Here is a 15883-nt window from a genome sequence, read left to right on the forward strand (position 1 = left end):
GGGAGGGAAGGAGGAGGGAAGGGGGAGGGAGGGGAATAGGTAAGGGGCAGGCAAGAGAGATGAAAAGGCAAGAGAGATGACGTGGAAAAGGGATGGTACTGAAGGGACAAGACCATGGGGGGGGAGAGAAGCCCCGCAGGCATAATTGGTGCCGTAACTTAGTGCCGTACTTGTAACCTGTGGTACGGCAGGTCCACGTGTGGTCATCAGAGCTGTTGGTCCGACAGTCGGGCTTGGATCTAAACGAGTGCCAAGTGGGCAATTTGACGGAGCTGTTTGCACGGCAGGTGTACGACAAGAGGTGGTACAGGTACGAATTTTACAGCATGGAAAGGGGAGGGGGTTGTTGGTGAGAGAGCGCAGCTGCCAGGGGAAAGAGGGTGCGGCCCTGCATGCGTACATCCAGCAACTCAGCATGCTAGGCACTGGTACTGGTACTGGATGGGCCCTTTAGGACCCCGGCTGCCGTAATACGTCTTCCAAAGCACCTCTCGTCACAGCTGCTTGACCCACAGCCTGTCCGTTTGATGCGCTGCTGCCCTCATCCGTCCTCTCAATCTCTTGGCCTGCTCCCCCTCAACAACTTTCGCCCTCGCCTCACCACGTTTCCTATTCTGGCACCACTGGATCCAAGCAAAACACACACGTACGAACATACACACATACATACACCCGGCCACTGTAACCCCCTGCGTGTCCGCGTCTCGCTGCCCTCCATCCAACCCCTTGACCTCCTTCACCTCCTCCCCCTTCACCCTCCCCCCTTCCCAACGCACGCACATGCACAGTTTCGGTCGCACTCTGAGTCACTTGGATCAGCTGTTCCTCTCCACCGCCGCACATATGGGACTGAAGCCCTGGCCACAAGACTGGGAGGAGAAGGCACCTCCAGCAAGGACAAGTACGGGCAAGCCGCAGAAAAATGAAGTCCGAAAGCCCGACCGGCAGTTGATGAATGAAAAGGCAAATACGAAGGCGAAGTTGCAGACGAAGGGAGAAGACGAAGGCGAAGGCCGAGGGCAACCATCTCAACGCAAAGGCATCAGCATCAAAAGCAGCATCAAAAGCAGCACGCGGAACACACAGCACATCGAGAGGGGCACCGGTAGCAATGCGCTCCACCGCCACTCTCTGTGGACTGCTAGGTGCAGCGGGTGGGCCGGCGCCTTCGTGAGGCGTACATACCAGCTTGCTCTGTACATATCACAGCTTGGATGGTGATCACAGCCAGCAAGCACACACACATACACACACACACCGTAACTAATAATAAACCGACACCAATTTTGAATATCACCATGGACCCACGCACACTCGCTTGATGGACCATATGCATAGAAAAAATACGCTCTGGTGTATATTGCAAAGTATGGACACGTGTGTGCGTGTGCGTGCAAAGCATGTTTTCCGTATACGGGACATGAGGCTTGAATTGGCCTGTCTGTTGAACTAATGCAGCCAGCAGCACTCCGCCCACTATGAAGAGGTGCGTGGGTGTTGCCGCTGCTGCTGAATCATCACATATGGCGGGAAGAAGGCGAAAGGTAACACATCCACGCCGAAACATGTTGTATGCAAGGTTTGTATCGTCATGCACCGTCAGATGCATTTGAGGATCAATCCTTTGGATAATTGCGTGAACGTGTACATGTACGGCTAAGCTAGTTATTATTAACCACTGGCGGCGAATCGATAATGCACCACGCACTGCTATTCAGTTTTTTCGGTGAAGTGCTGTGCTAGTGCAGCAGCCCCTGTAGTACTGAATGGAAAGGTACAGCTGCTCGTATGTGCAGAGCAATGTCATTGGCGTCTCGAAGGCTGTTGTATGCTGTTGTTGCTGCTGCGCGTCCACTCGTACCAGGCGGCTGTTATTTACAATGTAGTATGTTGGACAATGTGAGGTGGGTATGTGTATGGCGCAAATGTAAAAGTGTCACCCTTGAATTGGAGCGTTTCTGCGTGCCTGGCGCTGACCAGGCCTAAACACACCACCTCTGGGATCCCTAATCAAGCTACCTGCCCGCACTTCGCCTGACCAGCCCAATCGCGCGCTCGATCCCGTCTAGAACACCAAAACAAGATCAAACAGAAAATGCCACCGGGGGCAGGGGCCTCTAATCAGGGGGTTCCACTGCACACTCAAAAGCCGAGGCGAGGGAAGACCTACCCACGCCAGGCGCGGCCCCTCAGAAGACTCTCCTAGCCAAGGACACTAGGGTTGGCACGGGCACTATACTAGAAAAGAGTACCATACTAGAATAGTACTAGAAATAGTACTACATACTATGCAGGGCTCTAAACTTGCACTAGTTTACGACGCTCGTACCGCGTTCGTACATAGTAAAATAATATAGTAAAAATAATACTAGATAGCACTAGATTTGGGTTTGGATAGTGTCAAGTATTAGTTGGACCAAGCTGAGATCTGCAGTCAAGCTGTATTTTGAAGGGCTATAGCCGCGTCTTCGAGCTGTGCTACGTAGTTTTGATGAATAATGTCAAGGGAATTCAGTATAAAGAATGACAAGGCGATCAGAGGCTTGCAGCCTGGCCCAGACGTCCCCCCTGACGTTCTCCGCTCTCGGAACGAGCTGTTCAACAAGCTACGCAACCAGAAGAAGAACGCTAAGACGGCTGGTCTTTGGGACAACTTCGATGTGGAGTGGTGGGGTGGTCTACCAAAGCTAGTCTGCTTGTTCTGCGATGAGCCGCTCAGCGCCGCGAACCCATCCTTCACCAACGCGCACCACATCAAGCAAGGTGCTTGCAAGGCTCTCAAGCAGCGTGCAGCGTCAGTGAGCCAGCAACATCAGCCAGGGAAACGCGCAGCTGCCGATGTTGACCCCGGAGGGTGTGCCGTACATCCCTAACACGCAGATTGATGACTGAGCTATGATAGATTGAGCTGCTGCAGTTTGCCGAATTGGAGGGTTACGTACTGGGCCGTACGGGAGGTTGTAGTGCAGGAATTTCACTAATATGACGTCCGTGTGTTGTCTTGTGAACACTGGGTCTTCTATCTGTGATTATGTCTTTATGTGCCATAACATGCCTTGAGACATGGGGTTTGGGGTCCACCCACCGGGCACTGAACTAACAAAAAGTGATCTGGATGACCGCAGCGATCTGCTTTCTAATGTCTAAGTAGGTATTTAGAAAGAACAAAAGAAGACCTTTCCCACGGTGTAATTTTCAGGTACAACGGTTGGCCGTACACCCCCCTTCTACGGGGAGCGTGCACCTGCCTAGTAATAGTATCATAGTACTACATTACTATATATAGTACTATTTCTTACTATACTATGCTATTTGGGTTTTCAGATGTAGTATTCTTGCCAAACCTAAAGGACACCCATGCAGCCAGCAAGGCAAGAGATACACGGAGGACCACGGGCCTCAGGCGCCACACCACAAAAGCCAAGACGCTGCTGCACAAAGACACCAAACACAAAGCGAGCACTCGCACGCTGGCCCCTGGAGGCCAGCTGTTCAACTACCACAAGCAACGCGCGTCTCCCGAGGACGGCCACCACTACCTCACCGGTCCACTCACAACCGAGGCAAAATTCTTTCCGCACGGCAGTCTCCTCCTGGGGGTTGCGGGCTCCCCCTGGCGCAGCCCAGCGCAAGACAAAACAAAAACACCTATTGCCCGGGGGGAATGACAAGCCAGCGCGGCGCCCCCCTATAAAGCCCGAAAGAGGCACGGCTCACAGACACTGCCTGCTCCCGCTCACCACACTGAGAACCCTCCTCTTCTGTCCCTGGCCGGGCGGTGTCACCTACTCTCCCTCTTCATCCCATTCATTGTTACAGAGTGGGAGGCTTATGGCCCATTTGTCATCTAAAACCTTCATTCTATTTCTTCCAATTTAGATCCATTGATAAAGAATAGGATTGAATTTAAGCATACATCACCATCCACTATCACCACACTGTACTACGCCACACGAACCGCAAGTCCAAGGCAGTTGATTCAACCTTCTAGGATCCGTCCTCATCCTTTCCGATGAGATTCCTGTCCCCGTCCCGAATATCCGCAGAGACAGAGGGTTCAGCAGTCGCCACCAATTTTGCCTGCGTATCTCGGTCCATCAACTGTGACCTCAACTCCAGATTTCAGCAGCTAGCTAGCTGACGACGGCTATAGCCAATGCAAGGGGTCTACCCGGGCAGCAAACCCAGAACCTTACACCGCAATTTTTTAATTGCAGTAGTGTCTCCGGACCAGTTTGATTTCATTAGTACGGCAACATAAATGCCTGTGTCTGAAGCCAATTAAGATGCGGGCGCACACCTGCTGCATGCGCACCCGGCATTGGGCCACAGACCATTTGAAGAGAAGTGGGTGTAACTAAGTATAACGGGGTCTTTGCCGCATATTACTGCATGCCGCCCCCACATACATGCGGCACGACTATACCTTAGTGTGCCTCGCTGTGCTCCGAGGCATGCATGTGGATGGTATTATCTACACAAACATCGATATGAAAGCCTGCATGCCAGCCTGCTGTGGCATGCCACTACTGCCGGGGTACAGGACTACTGAAAGGTACTGCCGCGAGAGACAGAGCAGCCAGACCCGCTTGGATCTTAACCAGCAGGGGCGACGGCTATTGATTTCCCGCCGATTAGACCAAGTAAACCGTATACCAACATACCAGGAGCTTTTGGGTGCTGTGTGCTGGCGTATTGCTCTCCTGCCTAAAGTGTTCAATTCAACTCTGCTGAGGATGTGCAACACGTGGAATGGAGTTATATAATATTGTTTTGTAAAGCATTATCCTCATCTACAATGCGAGGTTGCCCGAGTGGTCGAAGGGGTGAGCCTTAAGATCTCATGGTCGTACGACTGCGTGGGTTCAAACCCCACACCTCGCAATGTTTTCTTAATCGTATTCTCCAAAATCTGTGCTTTAACGCCGGAGATCGTTATGATCCGTTCAGGTCATAGCCACTGTTGTCAAATAGGATTCTCAGATGAAGGGCCAGGGCACCTGCATACAGGGCACTTGCGAGCTGACCAGGAACTAAGTTGAGGCGCCGTTGATCCGCTAGATTTGGTTGGATGCTGGTGCTGAGTTGCCGAACCCAAATAATGCACTCTGAAGTCGGATGGGGTGAATGGATTAGCGTGCCCCTCTCGCAGGGGAGAGCAGGGAACTACCTCGGGAAAGGGGGGCGCTGGTGAAGCTATACCACCCTGTAACAACATCATACATGGCCAGGGCGCGGAACGCATGTTAACTGCGCCCACCCGCCCCATCCAGGTGATGGACAGCCTTGCCCTGATGTAGCATGATTGGCGGGCAAGCACGGTACTCATTCGTTGATTGGGGGAGGATGGGTGCAGGCCCTTAGTTGCACGGGAGGATCCTCCTGAAACAAGCTGTGGCATCTCTTGCTGTGCGTCGTGCTTTGGTGAAGAGAGGTGGTATTGGCCGTCATGAGTGCAGGTATCGCTGCATGTATCCACATGGCTAAGTGCCGTTTCTGTGAGTAGCGAGCCCGTGGAATCGGGATGATGCTGAAGGATTATTAGGTGCCACAGGGCAGCATAGGTGCCACAACAGCAGGGAAGCGGTGACGTCTTATTTAGCTGCACCGCAACCCTCTGCCTGGATGTCACACATACACGCGGAGGCTCCTCCTGTGAGGTGTCACAAAACTTTATTGCCACGTTCATTTTACCGTTTTTTCTTGTCGTCTTAGTTAGTATCAGTGTGAATATGCGTAGTCAATGCGTTGCTCACACGCGTCAGACCTGTAAGGCGTTTTGGTAGTCGCCTTACGTTCGCTGCGCTGCGCTTATCGTTTTGTAGGTGCGAAGACAAATTCGTTTACGCACGTTGAGATATCCTATTTGCAAATTATTTCTTTCTTCCTTGTGTGGGCGTTAGTCACGTTGAGAAATTGTGCTTGACCTTTGTCATTTGTGGATTACATGTCGTCGTATACATACATCTCTCAGCCAGCCGAACTCATGTGTGGATCTCTCAAGCTTGAGCTAGCTAGCTCACACAGCCGTAAAGCCTTTCTTAGTCTCAAAACTCTTCACTCAAGTAAAATCGGTTTGTTGGCTACCTACAGCCGTTCTGTCGTCGCTTTGGGGTTTTTACTTTTCGCAGCAGCTTTACGTATAGGCTAGGTCACGCCAGCCGCCTCCAGTCACCAGTGTTACACGTAGCTGCTTTTTCCAAACAGCAAATTTGAGCTATCTTACTCTTTAGCCAAACTGTGCTGGCGCTGGTGGCAGCGGCGGTGGTGCTGATGGCGGCAGCAGTGCGGCTGGCAGCGGCGGTGCTGGGGCTGTGGATGACATTTCTGACCTTGAGGTTGCCCTTGATTGTCACGACCACTTCTCGCGAGGATACCAAACTTGCAAAAAAGTGTGATCCTGGTAAATACTTCGGCCGCGCGCTGACGGCCACGCCAAGCTGTGACATCAAATGACATTTGTAACCTTGAGCTGTACGGTGTCTGTCTGCACCGTCTCCTGCCATGGTACACGCGTTCAAACAAAAAAGAGATCCTTGGGTGACGGCACGCCAACCAGCAGCTGCTGCAGAGTATGTGTGCTGAGTATTCATCCCTTTTTCCGCTCCAAGCACCGGTCGGGGGCCTTTTCGGTTCAGTCCGTCTGCGCCACGGCATGGCTAAGACTGTCGTTTCATACTATACATGCCCGTTTTCGTGCTTCCAGAATCGTACACCGCAAGACGTGAGACGACATGAGTTACACGCCCTCTATTTAGGCCCGCTATAGCTGATTCACCTGAAATCGACTTTTTTATCAATGCCTCCTAACTTTTACTGAAGGTCAGCGGATCGGGTCCTTTGTTCATGACTAATACTTATCGGCTATCCACCCAGACTATTACTTCAATCTATTTTCAACATGATTCCTTTATATCTCGACACAGGAAGGTGGCCCAGTCCATACAGGTGCGGGTTCCCCCTAGGCCGACAAAATTAACAACCTTCCTCGCCGCTGCCATCTATCTTGTGATAAATATTACAACGCTAAATTTTCATTGTAAACCTTTGAATGGCGTGAGCCTGAGGCGTGCTTTGAATAGTCTGAATGTAATTTAGTATAAGTTATTCCGAGATCATGCGTTAAATGTTCAGTACATTTTCTACTTCCTTGCAAACAACTCGTCACACTTTCTGCATAATCGTGTATACTAACATCTTTTGCAACAGCTTTTGATTTTAAGGATACTCCACCACCAACTACTATTTGTAAAGAAATAGGACATGGAAGTTACCAAAACCCCGGGCTGTTGAATGAAGGTATTCAGGCTCACCGCACCCAATGCAGGTTCAAAATATATATTGTGGAACGTGTTTGAATCAATCCGGTCTGCATATGTCCGCTAATCCCATGAGCGAAAAAATCGAGCCGTCACCGCGATACGAATTTTCTTAGTACAGCTGTACTAAGAAAATGCAGGGTGTTTCCACTTGGCCGCACACTAACTTTTCAACATTATCTTTAATGTGGACTTTGTGTGTGGTTAGTAAACAGGTGTTTCCACTAAGCGCCCCGCGGGGCCCCGGCCAGGCCCCGGCCCCGACCGGCCGGCCGGCCGGAACCATACGACAGGTTGCTAATAAGGTACCAAACCATTGTTATAGTAAGAGTGGGTGTAATTTAATGCGCGAAATCGTTTATCAGCTTGGTCGGCTCATTGCTGGAATATGGGCAATTTGACCGGTCCTGCTCGGAACCGTGATTTTAGTAACCCTAGCTGCCTAAGTAAATCCCACTATAGCGTGATGCAATCTTTTATGTTTGTGAGCACGGGTGCCCCAGTCCATACAGTACATGTCTCGAAAACAGGTGAACGACACTGCCTGAAACGATATCAAAAATGTTTTGAACGTTAGTTCCGATGGGGTGTTACAGCGGAAAAGAACAACCGGTTATGAGAATCGTTGTGCAATCTTTTTTGGCAAGGAACATACTGCAGGATTGCGTCAGGGGGATTAAAAGGAAGCCCAGGCTTACGAATTATACATGTTCGTGTCTGGCGATGTCCGCTAGCCCCACTTCCCACTAGCCCCACTTCCCAGCACACCCCAGGTGGCCGCAGGTCCCAGTCGTATCCAAGCACATGTCGGTCCCAGATTGAGTGGCCGACGTGGCATTATACAACTCGGCAAACCGCTCGTCAGAAGCTTCATGCATGAGGTATATGGATTGATGTAATTCGTTTAACAAATCCCTTCCCCAGCACATCCCTCTCTGGGTTAGTATGTATGTATGTATGTATGTATATGGATGTTGGGCCCAAGAATACCCCTCGGTAAAGTAGTGCTTGATCCCGTTGGCCGTGAAATACGAAGGAAGGTACGCAGCACCGCAACAACCGCCTATCTTGCGTTCTTGAAGAACACCATGGACAATGCCGTCCAGGGTAACAACTCTTACGGCTCTCGAGCGACCTTCCTTTTCGAGCTCTGTTTGTTGTGACCACCACTGAATACGCTGTCACATTGTGAATTTACACATATGTCACCAGGACCCTCCATTATGTCACCAGGACCCTCCATCCGCACAGCTGAGAACCGCTGTCGTTGTCGTCGGTTCACGGTTAGCTTGTGCCCGAAGGTTCGCATACACGGCACGCGCTGCCGTGTAGGTACGCTGGAAAAAAGTCGTTCCATCAACAGGCTGAGCCATCCTTTCTAACTCTGCCTTTACGTCGTTGGGATCAGCATTCGTCGCTGCCGCGATAGCATCAAAAGCCTGTTTGCGGCCCTCACGATTCTTCCTGGGTACCAAGTGACGGAGTCCACCAGGCAACCGTTGCCATTGCAGCTGCTACAGTTGCAAATAATGTCGTGAAACTCCATGATGTTAAGATGTCCCCAATGCGCTTAGAGCCATGGCCGCTGGGCCAGGCGGCCGTTGCACGGAGATTTTGTTCCATACCAGCAACAACATGGCCTCGCCATGAAAGAAAAAGAACAAAATTGAGGTTGAAATGAGCACAAATTTGATCGCTCTACCAATAAAGTTATGAGGGTGGCGCTTGGCATGTTTCCGTGGGAATCTTCCTTGCTTATGGTTAAAAGTCGCTTAGATATATTAACCTAAGTTATCAGTCACTCATTCATCCATTTATTATTAGTCATTCATTGCAATGAATGTTGCGAGTATCCCTCCGCAATCTTCGCTTGCTCCGGATATTATAAACAATTTAACAAACTCGTTTATATAAAGATAGCAATCAAGTTGCTCCGCGGTTTCGCTGCTCGGACCACAGTGTACAGCAACAGTGCAGCTGCGTAACGTGCATGCGCCGTTGCACTTCTACAGATCGTAAGTTATTACCCAAGAGGGGATTGAAAACAGGCTTTGGGCCTGTAAAGTATGCCCGTTATGCTAAGTACGGTCTACCGTACAGATGACGTCTATGAGGTTCGAGATTCGTGAGAACTGGGGTCTTTTGACACCACCTGATTTGTATATTAAACGATGCAAGCCGGCCTAAGATTTCCTAGGAGAATGAACCTCATAGCGATTGGCGGGCTCGCAGCAGTACTCGTCGTCCCTTACTTCGTTGCTGCTTACAACGAAACATTGTGTCAGGAAGAGCGCTCGTCATGGTTGGATGAGTATCGTGAGTTCCACAAAGCTAACCGAGGGGCTCCGGGAGCTCGATATCTGGTCTATTATTGCGGACCTGGCCAAGATTTGTGCGCAGGCACAGGTAAGCAAACATCCAGTATTGTAAGCGCCAGCCGTCGCCATATGATGTTTTTGTTGTACGTTTCGTTCTATGTACAAACCTGGGCTGCGTTGCACTGATGGCTGGCAACCAGCAACACGCAGGCCCTGCGTGAACTCTTAGCAAGCTAACATGCGCGTGCGCTATATATCGGGACAGTTTTGGGGAAAGACATCTTTAAACCCTAAGTTCCTGCCTGGTGTTGCTGCATTTGTTGCTCAGTTGAGTAATGCTGAGTTAGTTATCGGCTTGGGCAAAAGGGTTCGATCAGCACGGCCACTATGCAACAGCAACCTGCAGCTAACAAGCCGCGTATGCGGACAATCATACACCAGTATACGGACAACCGTAGCTATGCTATGATGTTCCTTATAGGATCTCCGTACGACCTGTAGGGCGATTCATGCGCGGTGGATGGTCGCTGTAATCCCTAGTAAATGGAAGTGGATATAAAGCTGGGGACTCAGGAAGTCATCATGCGGATGTGAAGCATTAAGTTAAGACCGATTAAGGGGGATTACAAACGTGGAACAGGTCAGGCAACCAGTACGAACCCTAAGTACCAGCTAAGTACATAGATGCACGCGCGTCGCTCGCGCCTTTCAGTTCTCGTTGCCTGGGAAAAGGTGGTGGCGCATGGGTTTTGCGGTCTAAGTTGTGCGTGTGGAAGGAGCCGCCGGCATCGGTTTTGCAGGGAGGAGGCAGCGGCGGTGCAGTCCCCAGGTGGAGAAGACACGACTGTTTCATCTACATCCTGGCGGGGCTGCTAAAGTTGTTTCAGATGGGGCTTACTGCGGACAGACACACACATACATACGCACACGCATACACACTCATACACACACCTAATAGGTAACATGAGGTGGCAATTCAAGTTCGAGTTTGGGCAAAATGGTCTGGGGAGTACATATTGGCTGTCCCGCCACCGGCTCACTAAGTGATGGGTTTACCTTTACATGTCCACGGAACGTTAGTGGCCAAGTGCCGCAGTTAATTGCACAGCTCGCATTTAAATCTATGCTTCCCGCGGCGTTCGACCCATGCGATCGGCCACATGTCTTGACTAGAAAAAAACAAAACAGATCGCGCTTTGTCTATATATATACACGTCAGTAAGACGATCCGGTCATCTATATGATGGTCTCTCTATGCGCAGGCGACCGAGTTCGTGGCATGCTCTACATGCTGCGAGTCGCCGCTGTCCACCGCATGGTCTTCCTGGCCCAATGGGACAACCCCGTCAACCTGACAGTTCTCCTGTCTCCCAACGAGATCGATTGGCGGCCGGAAGGCCTGCCCACAGAAGTCATCTCCAGGATCGGCAAAGCACACAACACATTTCCGGACAGGGATTTTTTCGGCCTGTCTGAGTGGGGCAATAATCTGGAGCTTTGGAAGACCACGACAATACACACAGCCACCGCCTGGCCAGCGTCAATCGTCGACCATCGTGTCTGGAACACGACGCTGTGGCCCCCCAACGGCTTTTTGACGCTCCTGGGGCCCCTTGGCGGTGTGCCACACGAGCAGGAGCAGCGTTGGACGAGTGAGTTCACCTGGTACATAGACATCAGCTCCTGCTGGTGGCACTTCGCCTTCAAACCCTCCGAGGCTGTGGAGGCCAAGGCCAAGGCTAATCTGGAGGCTGCTTACTCGCTGCAATCAGGCTCTGTGGCGCCTGCTTTTGTTGCCTGGCACTGGCGCACTGGCGGCCAGCATGGCGAGACGGGCATCATACGTGCTGAGAACACGCAGTTTTTTCGTTCGCGCCTCCAGCAGCTCATATCCTGCATCAACTGCGCACGCGCCATGATGCTGCTGAACGCGGTCACAGAGCCGCTGCTCCTGGTCACCGACCTCAATCCCTTCAGGAAATGGATTCGTTCCGGCGCGATGGGCCGCGGCGTGACCACACTTCCGTCCATCGCACAGCATGTGGACATGGGCAACGCTCAATTAGATGCATACATCGATATTCTGGCGGATGCGCTGGTTCTCAGTCGTGCCAAGTGCCTGCTGATTTCGCAGTCAGGCTTCAGCAACACGGCACTCATGTTACGGAAGGAGCCGCTGTGCTATAGTCATATGGATATGTGCCTTTGGCAACAGGAGAGCTTCTTCGAGAACGTGAACATGCACCACCACCGCAGGGTGCTCGGGAGTGGGTACATAGGCAGCAGAACAGCTAAACGGTGGAGTGCAGAACGGTAGAGTGTAGAACGGTGGTGAGAGAACGTAAATGATTGCATTGGTACAGCTGATGGTACGCCCAGCCAGCTCTGCTGATGAGCTAGGCGTTCCAGTAAGGGGCAGGGTTGGGATGGTGGTGCTGACGCCTTCCCTCATAAATGGGCCCGCCCAACCCCCGCCCGGGCCCCCCCCCCAACAGCACGTGCCCCTGAGAGCGCTGAATTATTCATCGCAGCTGAAATCTTACATAGTCGGCTCTGGGTGTGTGTGTGTGTCTGTCTGTCTGTCTGTCTGTCTGCATCAACGAATATCGCATAAATCCATGTGCACAGTATAAATGTATGATTGCGTGTGAAGTGGAGGGGTTGAAGCTTCCTGTCTTCACGCCTCATGAGTGTCGACTTTTGCGAAGGCAATGACCTTTTATTGGATTTAGCATTCGCAACCAGCATTCGGTGGAATCTGCCGCCAGGTCAATGGCTAACTCGGTCGTGGCACATAATTTCTACGCTTCAGATGTTTTGGCGTGACAGGGGTCACCTCCACTTTTCTCTCCTGGTCGGCTTGCAGGTTGCTATAACCGTTCTGTCCATGTCACCATCCTTCGGCATGGGGTTGCATGTACCCTCTCTTACGGTCAAGGGGGATTTTTATATGTCCTGCTCTTGATGGACAAAACAGTGGGCAAAGGGCTCATGTGCGGATAACAGCGACGGCTGCTGAAGAGAGGGCATACAGCAGTGGATGGCGGAGTTGTGACAGGCCAGGACAAACATGTACATGATATGCTGCTGAGGGCTATTTGGATTAGTCATCGCATCTTCATTATATTTATTCATGTACCATAGGAAGACGTGCTGTGCGGGCGGGGGTTGGGCTGGGCCATCTATGGGGGAAGGCGTCAGCACCACCATCCCAACCCTGCCCCTTACTGGAACGCCTAGCTCATATGTAGGTATGTCTGGGCACCTCTCTTTCTCAAACTTGTCGTACAACACAAATGCTTTTTTGGTGTCGTACTCCTTCGCCTTCACGACAAGCAAATTGCGCCATCACGAGGTCTCGGAAATTCAGCTGCATCAACTCCACACGGAGAAGGAACGTTAACTACTGAGCTGCTGTTTTAAATTTCGTACCTGCTGGCCGCCGAAAAGGCCTCTACACATGCTGAGATCGTGTCACAGCACCTACATGTCTTGATGGTGTGTGCCGTACTGTACGACAGCTATTTTCTACTGAAAAGCTCCCACCCCGTGCCCTCTAAAGGGTTCAGTTTTCCAACTCTCTCTTGGCCCTTATGATGGCCCCACAAGCAACCTGTGCCTACCGAGTCCTGCCTTTGGGGCAGTGGTGTGTTGGCGCCAGTCCACGTCACATCGTGCTCCCCTCTCACACGGGCCGAGCCGGCTTTCCAAGTTATATGAGCAGATTTTGCGGCAGTTCGTTTGATCCTTCTGCCCAGCTTCACCTGCTGCCTACATACTGCTGAGTGAGATCAGTTACGGCTCCTTTGTTTGCTGGCACTGCTCGCATGGGTAGACAGTTGTGAGAACTGATCCGTATTCTTGGGCTCCATTTTTTTGGCAGGGAGCCGTGATAATGCGAGACAGACGTCTACGACTTCTCTCTTCGTTTAACCCAAGGTGCAGCTGCTGCAGCAGCAGCTGTTAGTGCTACTGCTGCTGCCGGCGGCCAACTACTAATCGGCAACCGCCTGCGTCACATCCCTTACGATTCACAACTGCTATTACGGCCGTCACACTGGCCGAGATAATACAAAATGTGGAGCGGGCGCGGGAAGGTCTTCCGTCCGCCATGCCAGGACGCAACCCCGGCGGGTGCAAATGTTGGGGGATGAGATTATCAGGTGTTTACAGCTAGAAAGCTACAGAGCTGCAACGTAGTCGTAAGCAGACGTGTACAGACATACACACCCGCTGGGTCCGAAGCTCGATACAGCAACAGCCGAACAGCGAGTTAGCCGTTCATCCATCATTGACGCCGGTATCAAGCAACTATCATTGGTTAAATGAGGCCTGCACGATTACAAAAAGTACTCCAACGTCCAGTTTGCCGTGTAATGACCGACGTCAAGCAATTGCCGGGATTACTAAGCTGAAGCAGTGATGATGCAAAAAAGGCTTTCATATTTGATACCAGGAAACGACTGCTGTATTGTACCGATGCGAACAACCCAGAGCAGAAGAGCTTGAAACAAACGAGTGCAAGTAAACCTGAGAAAAATGGCACACCTTAGGATTCAGATCTTCGTGGGGATGGCTAAACATCTTGTTTTATCTACCTATAGTACATCATGATGAGACTTGTTGAAGTGCATTGACGAAGTCGACTTTTCAAAGCGCACTGTACGGATGTCAAGCATATTGCATCCACTTACCTAACGGAAGGGTTAGCTGTAGTTGCTGCGTCCAGCTATGCTGTCCTCAACTTTGGTTACTAGGACTCAGAATGCTTCATCACGCGCAGCGTTGCTTTCCTGGACGTCCTGCATTTAAGCAGTCGCTGCACGCAGCAGCGAAATGCCGCACCCGAACACACCGTAGCGCAGTACCCTTATCAAAAGAAGTAACAGCACAGGCGGACGCGACGGCTTTATCCGAGCTCCTGGACGTGGCGATTCTCGCTGCTGAGAAGGGCGCTTCGGTAAATGCAAACCGTGCAGTTCTGGCACCACATGAATTACGTTCCTAATGCCACATATTGCTTACATCGGTACACACAGAATCTCGTAGCTGAAAGGGGCCCAGGGTGCGTCAGCGACTAATGGCCAAGCCATGTCTCCACCCGAAGCCATAGAGCTAGCCACGTTAACTCCTAGCACATAGGCACTGCAAATCTTTTACTGGCGCCCTCTTTCTCACCACCACCCACAATGAGCACTCAGCTACCCCACCTGTCCCTCCCTCCACCTGGCCTTCGCATCACACTTGACGTGGGCCTCAAGAACAACGGGGATGGCTCTAGCTACCACCCACCGTTCATTTTGCTCTCCCTTCTCTCGACACAGAGACAGACACACACACACACACACACACACACAGAGACACAGACAGACAGACAGACAGACAGAGACACACACAGACAGGCAGACACACGGGACCTCACCCTGGGGTTAACCCTAAAAGCCCTTCTCCCCCATCCCCACCCCGGTCCCCATTCGTTTTATCCTTTCGTACATACACACACACGTACACACATACACACACACATACACACACACCCCATCATCCACCCCAAATCCCGCCTGGCGTGGCCGCATGATGTCCGTTCCGCCTTCACGCGGGTTTATGACATGGGCCCCACTTCCCCTTCCAAAACACACAGACACACACAGACAGCCACCTCGATGCCCCTTCCCCCCAAACCCTCCAATCCAACCCAGGTCGTTCATGAGGCCCTCGACCGGCCCCGCTCCATCTCCTTCAAGGGCGCTACAGACCTGGTGACGGAGACGGACAAGGCCAGTGAGGAAGCCGTGTTGGCGGTGGGTTAGGGAGGGGGGAAAGGGGGGAATGATACCAGGCGTACGGCGCCGTACGGCAAACCTTCTGTAGTCCACGTCACGGGGGCTCCCTCCTCACCCTGGAGTGGCAGTTGACGGCTGGTGCTGACGTCTGGTTGGGATCGGGGGCTGATGTGGGGCTGGGGGCGGGTTGGGGTGGGGGTTGGGGGCGGGTTGGGGTGGGGGTTTGGTCCACTGGTCCACTGCCCGCTACCTGGGGCACCGAGTGCACCTGAACATCGCAAAGCATTGCGGCACGTCATCCGAGTCCGAATACCCGACCGCACGAGATGATGACCCACAGGGGCCCCCCCTGCTTCCCAACCACCAACGGTCGTCAGCATCAGTCGCAGCAGCTCTAAGAAAATTCTAAGTTACCCCCCCCCCTTCACCCTTCATCCCCCAACCCTCAACCCCCGTCTCTTAA

The 15883-nt window shown here is 51.9% G+C and overlaps 3 protein-coding genes across 3 annotated transcripts in view; all 3 read left to right on the top strand.

The window, feature by feature from the left end:
* The window catches only part of VOLCADRAFT_107361 (uncharacterized protein), a gene marked incomplete at its 5' end in the record, with an annotated part of 5781 nt that extends 4370 nt beyond the window's left edge, over window positions 1-1411 (top strand). The window contains 2 exons of the mRNA XM_002956667.1: window positions 192-310; window positions 789-1411. Coding sequence (XP_002956713.1) covers window positions 192-310; window positions 789-1221 — 552 coding nt within the window. The 3' untranslated portion in view covers window positions 1222-1411. The remainder of the gene's footprint in view (window positions 1-191; window positions 311-788) is intronic.
* A 1894-nt stretch (window positions 1412-3305) lies between these two features.
* On the top strand, window positions 3306-3668 carry VOLCADRAFT_97733 (uncharacterized protein; the record flags this gene model as incomplete). Its single annotated transcript, XM_002956668.1, has 1 exon — window positions 3306-3668. One exon carries the CDS (start codon window positions 3306-3308, stop codon window positions 3666-3668), a length of 363 nt encoding a protein of 120 aa, XP_002956714.1.
* Window positions 3669-9471: 5803 nt separating this feature from the next.
* The window catches only part of VOLCADRAFT_107362 (uncharacterized protein), a gene marked incomplete at its 3' end in the record, with an annotated part of 13037 nt that continues 6625 nt past the window's right edge, over window positions 9472-15883 (top strand). Inside the window, exons 1-4 of the mRNA XM_002956669.1 lie at window positions 9472-9725; window positions 10900-11904; window positions 12133-12194; window positions 15337-15438. Of these exons, the coding sequence (XP_002956715.1) occupies window positions 9491-9725; window positions 10900-11904; window positions 12133-12194; window positions 15337-15438 (1404 nt within the window). The 5' untranslated portion in view covers window positions 9472-9490. The remainder of the gene's footprint in view (window positions 9726-10899; window positions 11905-12132; window positions 12195-15336; window positions 15439-15883) is intronic.

Source organism: Volvox carteri (assembly GCF_000143455.1).
Source record: "Volvox carteri f. nagariensis unplaced genomic scaffold VOLCAscaffold_64, whole genome shotgun sequence".
NCBI classification, from domain to species: Eukaryota; Viridiplantae; Chlorophyta; class Chlorophyceae; order Chlamydomonadales; family Volvocaceae; genus Volvox; species Volvox carteri.